This window comes from Piliocolobus tephrosceles, chromosome 7 (genome assembly GCF_002776525.5).
Source record: "Piliocolobus tephrosceles isolate RC106 chromosome 7, ASM277652v3, whole genome shotgun sequence".
Classification (NCBI taxonomy): domain Eukaryota; kingdom Metazoa; phylum Chordata; class Mammalia; order Primates; family Cercopithecidae; genus Piliocolobus; species Piliocolobus tephrosceles.
Genome location: NC_045440.1, coordinates 117646348 through 117661592, shown reverse-complemented (window position 1 = coordinate 117661592; position 15245 = coordinate 117646348). Strand labels below are relative to the sequence as shown.

The following is a 15245-nucleotide window of genomic DNA, read 5'->3' as shown; positions in this document are numbered from 1 at the left end:
AAGAGTCGCTTATATTGCCTGATCATAGACATCGGTTTTCTGCACATTCCAACGCACAGTCCCCATAGTTGCTAAATTTATCAATATTAAGATGAAAGAAAGAAATGATTATGATGATTGTTCTTTTTTTCATACAAATTGTAAGTGGCTTCTTATTGCTCGAAATAACACACAGTTGTCTTACAATGTACACGTTCAGTTCAACTGAACAGTGTACAATGTACACGTTCAGTTCAATGTACATGTTCAGTTTAATTTTCCATTACTTCCTCCTATGCATACTAACTATTCTACCTCCATTGACTTTACCACTTTTCTTTTTTTTTTTTTTTTTTTTTTAAAAAGGACCAAAATGCATTTATTTAATATACATCACAAGGGTTCAACCGAGGCTTAATTTAAAAGACAAAAACAAAACAAAAATAATACCACAGCTCAAGATACAGAGTCCTATACAGAAATCACAAAAAGGACAGACCATCTAAGGAAAAATTAAGAAGACAACACAAGGACAGGCTGGGCAGCCTGGGTCAGGGCTCCTGGCTGGTGACCTGCTTTGAGTAGGTTTCTTGCAGGTACTTCTTAAAAGCTGTGGGGTTTTTCCAGAGCTCGGCAGCATGCGTGTTCAAGGGACTATCAATGTTGGGTTCTCCTAGAGGGCTCTGGATGGAGAGCAGAATGGTCCTGACGTCATATAGGGCAGACCACTTGTCCTTCAGGATGTCCAGGCATATGTTACCCTGGGTGTCCACGTTGGGGTGGTAGCAGGGTGTGAGGAATTTCACCGTGGGTGCATTGTAAGGATAGCCACTGGGGAACTCTAGTGAGAGCTTATACCTCAGGTCTTCATATACTGTTCCAGCTGCTCCATGGATGGTCCCTACCCATTTGAAAAGGTTGTCTGATTCAGGGAAGGCAGAAATCCCTTTATCGCCAGACATCATGAGCGTCATCAGCTCCTGCTGTAGCCTTTTGCCCACGGGACCCCGGGCGGCGCCCCCGCTCGGCTCGGCTCGGCTCCTTTACGGGAGGCGGTGACGCTTGTGGCTGCTGGGTCGCGGTTTTGGGAAGCCATCCGGGCGGCGTTGGCAGAGAGACAGGAACTCGGAGAACACGACTGCAACTGCCGACTTTACCACTTTTCATTATAACCAGCCTTCTAAGTGTGGTGAGGTTTATCACATGTAATTTTTACTCCCTTGGATACAACTTTTTACTTTATTCTAATCTTTCTTGCATGTATCTTAGTATTCCTCAAAGACCCAACCTGATTTTTTTCAAAGTAACACTACACCAATTCAAGACAAACAACAAATCAAAACAAAAACAAAATTAAGCACACACACACACAAACACGCACACACACAAAAACACTCGATCCAACTTGCAGCCGTTTCTAATTATTTTTCCTGTATTTCATGTTTTACTTTTAAACTCACTTAGATCTAGGTTGACCATACAAATTATTGTGCAATAAGAATTTCTAATTTTAGTATGAAAGGAAAAACTAGGCCGGGAGTGGTGGCTCCCAGCACTTTGGGAGGCCGAGGCGTGTAGATCACGAGGTCAGGAGTTCAAGACCAGCCTGGCAGAGATGGGGAAACCCTGTCTCTACTAAAAATACAAAAAAATTAGCCAGACATGGTGGCAGGCGCCTATAATGCCAGCTACTCGGGAGGATGAGGCAGAGAATTGCTTGAATCCGGGAGGCGGAGGTTGCAGTGAGCCAAGATTGTGCTACTGCACTCCAGCCTGAGTGACAGAGGAAGGGTCTGTCTCAAAAACAAAAAGAAAAAAAAAAATTAAAAAAAGAAAAAAGAGAAACCAATGATAACTGCTTAATGATAATTGATTATATTAGAGCCATGCCAGGCAAACTGTGATAAATATTCACTCTGATTTTAGCAGATGTAATGCAGAAGTGCAATTCCCAGAATAGCTTACGTGTATGACTAGTCCTGGCTGTCTTCATGGAAGATATTGTGTTTAATCAATTTATGTATCTTAGTATTTAGCACATAGCTGCTACTTGATAAATACTGTTAAATGAATGTATATAAAATTGTAGAGTCATTTGTACTGTGTACAACACACAATTAGTTGTTTTTACACATGTCAACATTGATTAATATTTTAGTAATGTTATCTGTGGTTTTGACACATGGAAGAGCTAAAAGAAGCCTAGGATTGTCTAAGAAACCATTCTCACTATTCTCAGAATAAATTGCTATATTTCATTTTAATGTAAAATTTTAATTATGATATATATATATATAAGTGCAAGAATCATAAAAAGGCACATATACTTATCAATTTGATAGATTTTAAAAAGTGAATATACCCCTGGATTAGAACCCAAATGAAAAGACAGATTTTTAGCAGAATACCATGAAATCTCTTTCTGCCTACTTTTAGTAACTACCTTCCTTCGTCAGGATAAATAAAATTCTGAATTCTTAAAATTCAAAACAGAGTTAATCTTTCTGTTTTGATACTTTATATTATATCAATTAAATTATAGTGTATGTATTCTTTTGTGTCTGATTATTTTTCTGTCAACATTATTGTTTGGAAATTTTTGATAACTTCAAAAAATCTGAACATTACACATACTCTATAATTTAGTAACTAATACATATTTGTATATATGTCACAAGGCACATACATATACATCAAAGATGAGAAAAGATATTGAGAAGCATTATTCATAATTGTCTCAAACTCAAAATAAAATTCTATTAATAGTAGAATTTACTATACTGATATAATGAAACATTATACAAAAATAAAAATCACATGAAACAATATAGATATCTCACAAAATAATGTTGAGCAAAATAACTCATACTTCTCTTTAACTCTTGCCATTGGTGACATTGTTATTAAGAATTATGAGTTAAGAATTAAGGTTTTTTTTTGGCAATTAAGCAAAATTATTCAGGAAGCCACTGTCACACACTCTATGACATTGAGTTTCAGAAAAATACGCAATTTTCTGATAGTCACCAAAAGTAAAATAGCTTCTTGAAATTTTCTGATGGTGTGCATTTTAATGTAGATGATAAAAGACAGTTAGATAAATATCAATTTATCAGAAGGGAAAAAGAGAAAGATATTATAAGTCTAAAGGTTCATAAACACCATTTCACCAGGTAAATATAATTTAGGCAAAACGCAATAGCTTTCTATTTAAATATTTATTTCATCAAGAATACTTATATACCATTGTCTAAAGTTTCAAATACTCTTTATAAACATGTAAATCAACACCTGTGCTACTAATTTTATATGTAGAATTGTCTAACTCATACAAAATTGTAATTCTTACATTATTATGTGATTCTAGTGAATGAAAATTGAGGATAACTATTATGAATACCTTTAGAAGTGATAGAACAGTGAGTTTGCATTTTTCAACATAAATGTATAATAATAGAATAACTTGGAATATGCAAAATAAGCTACAGCTTCACACAAATTATAGAAAAATTTGTAGGTTAATGAAAATTAGCATTGGAAACAGCACATTTGAACATCTGCATTTTTATTTATGTTGTGTAAATTTTCTATTAAAACAAATGTTATATAGATTTTTATTTTATAACCAATCTTTACAAAATGAATATTTAATTGTATCAGCTTTTAACTGAAAAAGTAAAACATATTCACCAATATAGCAATAAGTTTTCAAAACAATTAAAATGCCACTGAAACAAAATGATTAATTAGATTAATTAGTATGATACATGATGAGCCAGGGAAATAAATAATGAAAAGAATAATCTTTAAAATCTTGAAAAGTACACTATAAAACTGCATAGAAGAATATCATTGGGCCATAAACATGAATGCAAAATATTACTACAGAATTACTGAGAAAAGATATATTTGTATATACCTTAAGGAATGTAAAATAAGTGAGAGGTAGAGTCAATGGCAGTGACATTTCTCATGGTATTAAAAAAATAAATTGCTTGAATACAAGGAAACCCTAATAAAATGTTTTCCTCGGGTTAATAATCAGAAATATGCGTACTACAAAGAAACAAGGAAAATGCTGACACAGACCATGCATGGTCCAGAAATGCCTTGAAAGTGAAAGTTACAAATATTCTTAAAAAAATGCTAATGAAAAAGGCTCTGGGCTCAATTCTGTAAACTTGACTTATCCCATCGTAAATGGCATTTTAGTAAAGGCAATTTTTGTACATGGAATTCTGGCTTAAAGCAGAGTACTAGATAGAAAATAACACAGAAGGTGAAATCAAATCAAATGAGAGTTGTTTGCAAATTTTAGTTTTTTATCTCCCAAAAAAGACAGAATTGGAATTTGTTTCCTTTGTATTACTTTTTTCTGTGTCTCCCTTCTTCTCACCTTTCCTTTCTCTCTCCTTCCCTCCATCTTTCCCTCCACCCCCATTCCATTCTGTGCTGCATTCATAACAAATTATATCTGGTCATCCCAGGTTACTAGAGTGAGTAATTTCTGGATTTAATTTATGGAACCTAATTTCCGGAATAAGAAATAAAATTAGCCGGTCAAGCAAGTACCTGATTACAGAAAACATTTTATATCATAATAAAGTATTTGTACATCAAACTACAGAAAATACAGAGCCAATCTTTACTTAAAATGTGAGGGTTAGAAAGGTTACATTAAAAAATATATAATGCCAAATAACATATATAGATATTATCTTTTCTAGGAGATAAAGTTTAAATTCTTAGCCTCTAGAGAGGAGGCTGAATTTAGTGACTAGTGTCCAAAGAATAAAGTATGAAAAAAAACAAAAACAAATCAAAATTTGTCAGATAGAATCTTAATCAAGTGATCAAGATTAGCCCCACCAATGATAATTCAGCTTGATGTCATTTGCCTTTTGATCAAGTTACAGTAAGAAGACCACTTTACCTCTGCTGTAGTGTTCTCTTGGAATATACTCAAATCTAATCATGACAAAACATCGAAAACTTGAGGGAAATTCTAAAAATATACTCCATCAGTAATTTTTACAACTGTTAACATTATAATAAACAAGGAAAAACTGTCTGAGACACTCACAAACCAGAATAGGCTAAAAATACCTGATGGCTAAATTTAATGTGCTACCCTGGTTGGTATCCTGAAAGAAAAAGATGGCATTAATTTTAAAAATGTGTGAAATCCTAATAAAGTCTGCAGTAAATAGCCAAGTGTCAATGTTAATTTTTTTCGTTTTAGCTAATAAATTATGTGCCAAGATGTTGTAGGATGTTAACTTTCTTAAAACTACGTGGAAGGTGTAAGAATACTCTCAGCTATCTTTGCAACTTTTGTAAAATCTAATATTATTCTAAAATTTGAGTTTAAAAATAAAAAAGGAGAAAAATACTGAGCCAAACCAACAGCAAATGAACTGGTAGCAGAGAAGGCAGTAAAGATGAGAGACTATGCTAAGGTGAAGGATGAAGGATGAATAAGTGAGAAAATTTGAGAGCTATCCATAATATTGCATCTAAAGCCGTTGGAACTTGATTATATGTGGAGAGTGAAGTGACAATTAAAATCTAATCTTTGGTCCATGTGAATTACCTTAGCAAAATAGAGAATAGAAAAAGGGAGCCAACCAGAGAGAGAGGGCGATAATTATGTCTATTTCAGATGCAGCCTATCTGTCTGTGTGATAGCCATTCAGAGCTCTCCAGAAGGTAATTGGTCTTTAAATGTAACTTTTCAAGCTTAGGAGATGTAAGTTGGCAACAAATCTATGAATGGAAATTAAAGCCTCTACCACTAATAAGGGAAAGAATGTAGAAGACCCAAAATCTATTATTTTGAAGATAGCAATCCACATAGAGACAAATACAAATTATGAAATAAAGACAAAGAATACGTTATGGCCAGGCGCGGTGGCTCATGTCTGTAATCACTGCACTTTGGGAGGCTGAGGTGGGCAGATCACTTGAGGTCAGGAGTTCAAGACCTGCCTAGCCAACATGGTGAAACTAAATTTTAGTATTCCACTAAAAATACAAAGATTAGCCAGTTGTGGTTGTGCGGACCTGTGATCCCAGCTACTCGGGAGGCTGAGGCATTAGAATCACTTGAACCCTGGAGGCAAAGGCTGCAGTGAGACGCGATCACGCCACTGCACTCTAGCCTGGGTGATAGAGCAAGACTTCATCTCAAAAAAAAAAAAAAAAAAAAAAAAAAAAAAAAAGAATACATTACATAGGGTTCCTTTATATAGAGACGACATGACAGATTGATAGTTTTACAGTCAAGAAATTGGTAGAGATAGGTTTCAGAAAAAGTTCAAAGGGGCTAAAATGATACATGACACATTTTTATTAAATAAATGAAACCAGAACCTGGCTTCAAAGAATCAGTAACCTACAATGTATAGACATACCATGATTATGCAATTAATTTTTTAATACAATTGATAATGTTCTAATGAATACAAATTGCCCCTTAGAAAAATAATTCATGTCTAACTTGAGTGGTTAAGGAATATTTTCTCACATTTGCTGCATCTTGCAAAAGTAAGGAAACAATATACTCAGGAAAGGAAACTCAATAAGCAAAGACAAAGAAATGTAAAAATTAAATCTAATCAGGGCAGAAGCATAGTTATTTGAAGGAGATCAGTAAGACAGTATACTAGACAAGAAAGGTTCAGGTGAAATTGTTGGAAAATCAAAAGCTGTATTAGAGAGTGTCCATTTTGTTTACCCTATAAATGCAAGCTAAATACTGAGCTATGTTTAATTTTGGTTAAATCCATGACTATGAAGACATCTATGTTTTAGATCCATTTTAGTTTCAGAGAAATTTGAGATGAGGAGTGTAGGGTAATCCCACACTAAATGCATAAGATATAAGTTAAAAATAGAAGACAACTTAATGAGTAAATAAGATTTAACCTTTAAACTTAGTAATAAAAGTCTTAAATTTTAGTGAAAATTTCTTACCAGGTCATGGTCCTTAAAAATTTTCTGATTATTTATATAAAAATATGTGATGAGGTTTTTAAAGCTTCTAAATAATAATTAAAAACCAGGTCAAGTTGTTAAACAATTACAAACATTTATGAAAATTTATTTGATGATTGCATGACACAAGACAAAAGAGTAATGGAAAAATAAAATAAATTAAATTGACTAGTTAGTTATCAATAACTGCAAACATGAAATCTAGGAAGAAAAATTGTGATTGTCTAGTCTATTTTGCTTTGTTTTCTGTTGATGGGCATGTATTTAATAAGCTCTAAATCTTGTGAGTGCTTAATAAATATATATTAGAATAAATTGACTAAATTACACAGACATAAACTCAAGAATATAGTGTTTATGTCAAGTTCCTTTTTGGCACAAAATTTGTCTTTACTATGGGTTTAGATATTTTTCAGTTTTTTTTTCTATCTCTAGTGCAAACTTTTCCAAATATAAATATGATATAATGAACTATTTTTCATCATACCTAAAAAAGTTATGTTAATGTAAATTAAGATTCTATATTTGGAATTAGGAAATATCAGGGTGAGTAGCATATAATTTTCATTATGTCATATTTTATTGACCTTTTCATAGAAATATGAAATTCTAACTTCATATTTAAATTGTATTATGCCAAATCATACAGTTTGGTATGTGACTGATCACAGAGCTTAGTACCAAAAACATTTTGAAATAGCTGTTCTTCTGATGCTTAGTTGCCCCACAGCAGATTTTTGTCCATAAAGTCAAGCATAATTAGTAGACCTTGGGGATATCATCTAAGAAATATTAATGAACAACTTTTAATCATTAAACTTTTGCATTTATTAACGAATGTGAATATCTGCACTTATGTTACTCATTTGAGAATTATTTCATGTAATCCCAAATCTAAGTGTAATCCACATGCAAAGGTAATGAAAAAGTTGAATTGCTGAAGGAAGTAGGGGCTTAATAAAATTGTAATGTTAGCATAATAGCCATATCTGACTCACACACAGGTTCTGCAAAAGTAAACTTGGTGAAGCGAACTGAATGATAGAAATACTTTTAAAAATCAAGAAATGTCTGTTGCTGTAGTGATCTTATGGTGCCAATGGTATTTTGATGGGAAGTTATTTTGTGTCACTGAAAACTGCCTGTGCAAATTAAATCTGAGAAATTATTGAGCCTTAGATAATAAAATAATAGAAAGATGAAAAAATTAGCAAAAGCCAAGAGTAGTCAATGAGGCCAATGTTGTCAAGATTGCCCAAGAAGATAAAAGCACATGTAATTGTGAGTTTATTGATTCTTTGGTTGGATACATTCACAATGTCCCACATTGATTATTCTCTACCTAAGCCTCTAAACTTAACTTTTGCTTTTCTTTCTTTTTTTTTTTTTGAGACGGAGTCTTGCTCTGTTGCCCAGACTGGAGTGCAGTGGCGCAATCTCTGCTCACTGCAAGCTCCCCTTCCCAGTTTCACGCAATTCTCCTGCCTCAGCCTCCTGAGTGCTGGGACCACAGGCGCCCGCCATCACGCCCAGCTAATTTTTTGTGTTTTTAGTAGAAACAGGGTTTCACCATGTTAGCCGGGATGGTCTCCATCTCCTGACCTCGTGATCCTCCCGCCTACGCCTCCGAAAGTGCTGGGATTACAGGCGTGAGCCACCGCGCCCGGCTTAACCTTTGCTTTTCAATTATTTTAACCTACATTTTCCCTAGATTGCTATGGCATGAATTTTCCCTTAATTTACATGCTGATATCTATCATTAATGCATTTACTTATGTACTATTTTCACAAGTATTTATAAAGTGCCATTGTATGCTAGAGATCTTTCTGAGTTTTAGATACAAAAGAACAATATAGAGTTCCTGCTTTAATGTAGTTTACACTTTATAGAGGGGAGAAAATGAATAAATATATAATGAAAACTATTTTCAAGAAATATAAAGCAATTTATTTCCCTATATATTTTGAGTTTTTTGAGAACAAAGCACTTATTTTTTAAAATATGTAATCTCTCATATTGCTGATATTAAAAGTCAAAATATATTAGATAGATTTTATTTAAAAACATGTGATCCCTGTTTCACCACACCCCTTTCCTATTGCATTCCAGAGAATTAAAAGATTTGCAATTATTTAACTATTAGTTTAGATATTTGCACATGTATTTCTAAAAATTAGCATTGCTTTTTAAAAAAATATTAGCTGTCATATTATTTATTTACATTATATCATAGAAAATAAGGATTTAGCATGTTACCCTTCCCAGGACATTATACATTTATTTCCACTTAATCTTGTTCAAATACTTAAAAAAGAATCCTTTAAACTATTTAGTCATAATAAAAATGTAGTAAAGGCACAATAATCAGTACACAGCAAATACGCTTTATAAAGTACGCCTGGGGTATGAAGAACACCCAACACTCCAGAAACTCTATCGGACCTAGTGGCACACATCTGTAGTCCTAGCTACTTGGGAAGCTGAGGTGGGAGAATATCTTGAGCTCAGAAGTTTAAGGTTTAAGTTTACAGTGAGCTGTGAACTACGATCATGCAACTGCACAAGATTCTTTCTCAATCAACAAACAAACAACAACAACAACAAAAACTCCAAATGTGACTATTATTTTGACTTCAGAAACCATAACATTTCTCACAGTTTTGGACTTTATGTAAATGAAAGTGTATGTATATTTTGTTGGTAGCATCATTTGTGTTATATTATGTTTTAAAATTCATCTGTGTTATATTAAAGTAGTTCAATTTTATGAACACACTCCAATATATTTATCAATTTTACTGATAATGGATAGTGCACTGTTTCCAGTTTTTAAAACAAATTCTGATGCTAGTCATATTTAATATACGTTTTCTGGTACACTTATACTCTCACTCCTTTACTTTTTAAATAATGCAACCATACTGAGGTTTAATGTGCACAAAAATAAACATATCGAATGTTTTTCATTTTTATGTGTAGATACAAATATGTATCTACACATAAAATTATACATATGCAAATATGTATAATTTTTTTCTGCTTCTATGGCTTCCTTTAATATTTTTTGTAATGCTGGTCTGCTATTATAATTACAATATATTAATATAATATAATTCTTAATCTTTCAGCTTTTGTAGCCTGATAAAAGTATTTCATCTTTGTATTTGAGGGCATTTTTCTAGATATCTAATTGTAGACTGGTAGGATTTTTATTTTGTCTTTATGAATTTAAAGATGTTGCTCCATTGTCTTTTGGCTTGTGTTGTTTCTGAGCAGAGGTCTGTTGTCATCCTTATTATCTATTTAGGTACCCCTACTCCGGCTGGCTGCTTTTAAGATCAATTTTGCCAGGTGCAGTGGCTTACACCTGTAATCCCAGCACTTTGGGAGGGTGAGGCAGGTGGATCAGGTCAGGAGTTCAAGACCAGACTGGCAGGAGGTCAGGAGTTCGAGACTAGCCTGGCAAACATGGTGAAATTTCATCTGTTCCAAAAATACAAAAATTAGCCAGATGTGGTGGTACATACCTGTAGTCCTAGCTGCTTGGGAGGCTGAGGTAGGAGAATCTCTTGAACCTAGAAGGCGGAGGTTCCAGTGAGCCAAGATTGAACCACTGGACTCCAGCCTGAGTGATAGAGAGAGACTCTATCTCCAAAAAAAAAAAAATGATTTTAACTGCTTTAATTATAAGGAAACATTTTCTTCATGTTTCCATTTCAATGTATAATTCCATTTATACAATATTTTAATCATGTCACAACAATGCAGTTAAAAAAAAGAGACAAAAATTAAATAAAAGGAATATACATAAGGAAAAGCAATAGAGACAGATAATAGATTAATGACTCTCTAGTCCTGATGTGGAAATACTTTGAAGTTATACTGTGGTTATAGTTACATAACTATAAATATATTAGAAACATTGAATTGAGTATTATGCAAATTTTATAATTTTTTAAAAAACATTCCATACAATACTAAAGTCACTAAATAACTTTCTGAAAACCAACACACAGAATCTGAAAATCACATCAATTTCCTATCCATTTCAAGAAATATGAAGTGGAATTTCTGTATTTGTCTGCTAGATCTTCTCGGTACATTTATGTCAACAATTCTTATTCTACAACTTTCTGTCTGCCTTTAACTGTCACTTTTTTTGGCTTTATATTGGGGTCTTTGTTTTATATATATATGCTATATATATATTTACAATTCTTCTTGATAGATTTACAATTTTTCAATATATAATGCCTTCCTTTATCACTTGTAATACTTTTATTTTTTTGACACGTAATTTTGCTCTTGTTGCCCAGGCTGGAGTGCAATAGCGCCATCTCAGTTCACTGCAACCTCTGCCTCACAGGTTCAGCTTCCTGAGTAGCTGGGATTACAGGCATGCTCCACCACACCCAGCTATTTTTTTCTATTTTTAGTAGAGTTGGGGTTTCTCCATATTGGTCAGGCTGGTCTCCAATTCCTGACCTCAGATGATCCACCCGCCTCGGCTTCCCAAAGTGCTGGGATTGCAGGTGTGTACTACTGCACCCGGCCTGTCACTTGTAATATTTTGTCGGCTGGGTGTGGTGACTCACACCTGTAATCCCAGCACTTTGGGAGGCCGAGGCGTGCGGATCATGAGGTCAGGAAATCAAGACCATCCTGGCTAACATGGTGAAACCCTGTCTCTACTAAAAATACAAAAAATTAGCCGGTTGTGGTGGTGGCCGCCTGTAGTCCCAGCTACTCTGGAGGCTGAGGCAGGAGAATGGCATGAACCCGGGAGGTGGAGCTTGCAGTGAGCCAAGATGGCGCCACTGCACTCCAGCCTGGGCAACAGAGCAAGACTCCATCTCAAAAAACAAAAGACACTTCTGTCTAAATGTCTAACTTGTCTAAGTATAGTCATCCCAGCTCTCTTTTGGTTACTATTTGTATCAAATATTTTTATGCAGTGTTTCACTTTCAAACTATTGGTGAGCTTGAGACTAAAGTGAGTCTCTTCGAGATAACATAAAGTTGGATCATCTTTCTATTTCTTTGTTTGTATCTTTAAAAAAAAATTTATCTTAGATTCAGAGGGTGTATGTACATATTTGTCAAGAGTATATTCTGCAGTGGTGGGGATTGGAATTCTAGCATACCCATGACCCAAATATTAAACAGTGTACCCAACAGATAATTTTCAAATCTGACCCCCTCCGATTCTGCCCACTTTTGGAGTCCCCGGTATCTATTGTTTCCATTCTTCTCTCCACGTGTACCCCTTGTTTAGCTCCTACTTATAAGTGAAAATATGCAATATTTGATTTTCTGTTTCTGAGTTACTTCACTTAGGACAATGGCCTAAGATCCTAATTTATACATGTTGCTGTAAAAGACATAATTTCATCCATAATATCTGCATAGTGTGTCTACATAGTATCTTGTAGTGTAAATATACCATCTTTTCTTTATTCAAATACTGGTGGACATTTAGGTTGGTTCATTTAGTAACACATGATTGTTATACTGTGAATAGTCCTGCAATGAGCATACAACTGCAGGTACTTTTTACATAATAATTCCTTGTCTTTTGGGTAGATACCCAGTAGTGGGATTACTAGGTCTAATTGTATTTCTATTTTTTGTTATTTGAGATGTGTCTATACTATTTTCCATCGAGGTTGAACAGATTTACGTTCCCACCAAGAGTGTATAAGTGTTGCCTTTTCTCAGCATCGACAATAACCACTGTTTTTTGACTATCTAATAAATAGCCATTCTGAGTTGGGTAAGAATGTGGTTTTATTTGCATTTCTCTGATGATTAGTGATGCTAAGCATTTGTTTATGTGTTTATTGGTGGCTTGTATTTCTTTTGAGAAATGTCAGTTTATGACCTTTGCTCAGTTTTCAATGTGATTTTCTTTTTATTGTTGTTTGAGTTCCTTGTACATCCTGGATATTAGTTCTTTATCAGAGACATAATATTCAAATATTTTCTCTCATTCTGTTTATTTATTGTTGGCTACATCTTTTGATTACAGAGTTTTTTAGTTTAATTCTCATTTGTTTATTTTTGTTTTTGTTACATTTGCTTTTGGGGTCTTCATCATAAATTCTCTGCTTTGGCCAATATCCAGAAGCATTTTTTCTAGATTTTCTTCTAGGAGTTTTATAATTTCAGGTCTTACAATTAGGGCTTTAATTGATCTTGAGTTAATGTTTGTGTATGGTGAGAGATGGGGTCTAGTTTCATTCTTCTGCATATGGCTGGCCAATTTCTCCAGCACCATTTAGAGAATAGGGTGTCGTTTCTCCAATGATTATTTTTGTCAAATTTGTTGAAGATCAGTTAGTAGTAGCTATGGGGCTTTATTTCTGGGTTTGCTATTCTATTCGATTGATCTATTTTTGTACCAGTACCATGATGTTTCAGTGATAATTGTTCATTTTATTGGATATAGTCTGAATTAAAATTGAAAAATTCTCACCCATTATTTCTTTAAATATATATTTTTTCAGTCCATCTCCTTTCCTTCAGGGACTCCAGTTACATGAAAATTAGGCTGATTGATGTTGTCCCACAACTATTGATATTGTTTGTCTCCATTTTTTTCTTCTTTTGTCTTGTTTTGAACAGTTTGGTTGCTATATCAAGTTCACTATTCATTCTTCTGAAGTATCTACTATGATAGCATTCTCCTCCAGTGTGCCTTTAATAAGAGGTATGTATTTTTTCTCTGATATCTTGACTTGGGTCTTTTTTTGTGTAACTTCCATCTCTCTATTATGCTAATTTTTATTTCTATAAAAAATTGAAATAATATAATAAAGTTTTACTAATATAATCACATTGCAGTTATATAACCTTTTTAATGTTCTTCTTTACTAATTTTATCATCTGGGTCATATTTTGGTATCTTTATGTTGATTTTTCCCCTACATTATTAGGTTTATTTACCTGTTTTATTACATGACTGGTAATATTTGATTGGATGTTCAACATTGTGGAATTTATGTCATCGACACCTGAGCATTTTTGTACTTTGATACAAGTACAAAGCTTTAATCTGAATTAGCGTTAAGTTACATGAAAAATAGTTTAATAGTTTGATCTTTTGAGTTTCTGTCCTAAGCTTTGTTTGTTTGATCAAGTATGCCAAATGCTGCTTTTCTCACTACATAGTTTTCTTCTACAACCTGAGATTTTTACTTCCCTCAGATACAATTTTTTCATTTTTTAAAATTAAACTATTTGCTCTTCATTGAACGTTTTATACATTGAATAAGGTATTAAAAAGGTTACTAATGTTTTCATGTTTCAGTATTTGGAATGCCTGGACCATGAATGATTTATGATAGTACATCTCAGAATTGCCTTATTGTGAAAAATCTTTATTGCTTTTATGGTTGATTGTTTTTTCCACATGGGATGGTTAGTTTTCCGAGACAGGAGTTTTCTAATTTCCAGAGCTGGGGTATAAACCTGCTTGCCAACATTCTAGCTTAGTGGTAGAACAAAGCTGAGTGGGTGTTTCAGTATTTAATGCAGTGCTCCTCCCTTCAGTCATCTTTGGCGTTTCCAGCTTCAAAGTCTCAATTCATTTAGAGATTAAATCTCTGATCTTCTGTTAGAGAGATTAGGGGAAGATACCTGTGCAGCAAGAAGCAGGATATGATCTAATTACTTTTTGTACAGGTTTTTAAGCAAGTTTCTTTTTTAGTGTCACTTAAAATGCCACATTCCCAATTATTTATCTCCGCCTCCCAATGCTTTATCTTCACCTCCCAATCCTTCTTTTACTGCTACGGTATCAATCAGGTTATTTCTTTATTTCTTGAACTGTTGGATTTTATTTAATCCTGCAGAAACCCCCTAATTCATTTCTTCTTGCCCATCTATTTCCTAGTATCCAAACTATAATTAGTGTTATCTTCCATCCCATGTTGTTGTTTTTTTAAATTTTATTTTAAGTATATATTCTTTTTATCCCTTTTCAATCAATTTGATGTGGTTTTAAAAGGTTATGGGGGTAAATTTAAGTGCTCACCATTTTTACCTAGAAGACACTTATTTTTCTTTGCACTGCAAGATCCAGTTGTAATGCCTAGTGCAAAACTGGCTTAATAAATATCTTTAGTTAATTTAATTTCATGTGCTTTACTAGCTCCACGACTAGGGCAACATGACTATGATAACTGAAAAATCTAGTCTGAGAATCACTGTAGTTTTCTTGTCTAATGATGGCTCTCATGTTATTTGGTAGACAAAACCAATAAAGCAA

General features: G+C 33.7%; 1 protein-coding gene across 1 annotated transcript; it reads right to left on the bottom strand.

The window, feature by feature from the left end:
• Nucleotides 1–339: 339 nt before the first annotated feature.
• LOC111549969 (ubiquitin-conjugating enzyme E2 C-like) lies at nt 340–1075 on the bottom strand. Its single transcript, XM_023223163.2, is given in 2 exon segments — nt 340–1016; nt 1019–1075. Coding segments are annotated over 2 exon segments (543 nt in total). The 3' UTR covers nt 340–530.
• Between the last annotated feature and the right edge of the window lie 14170 nt (nt 1076–15245).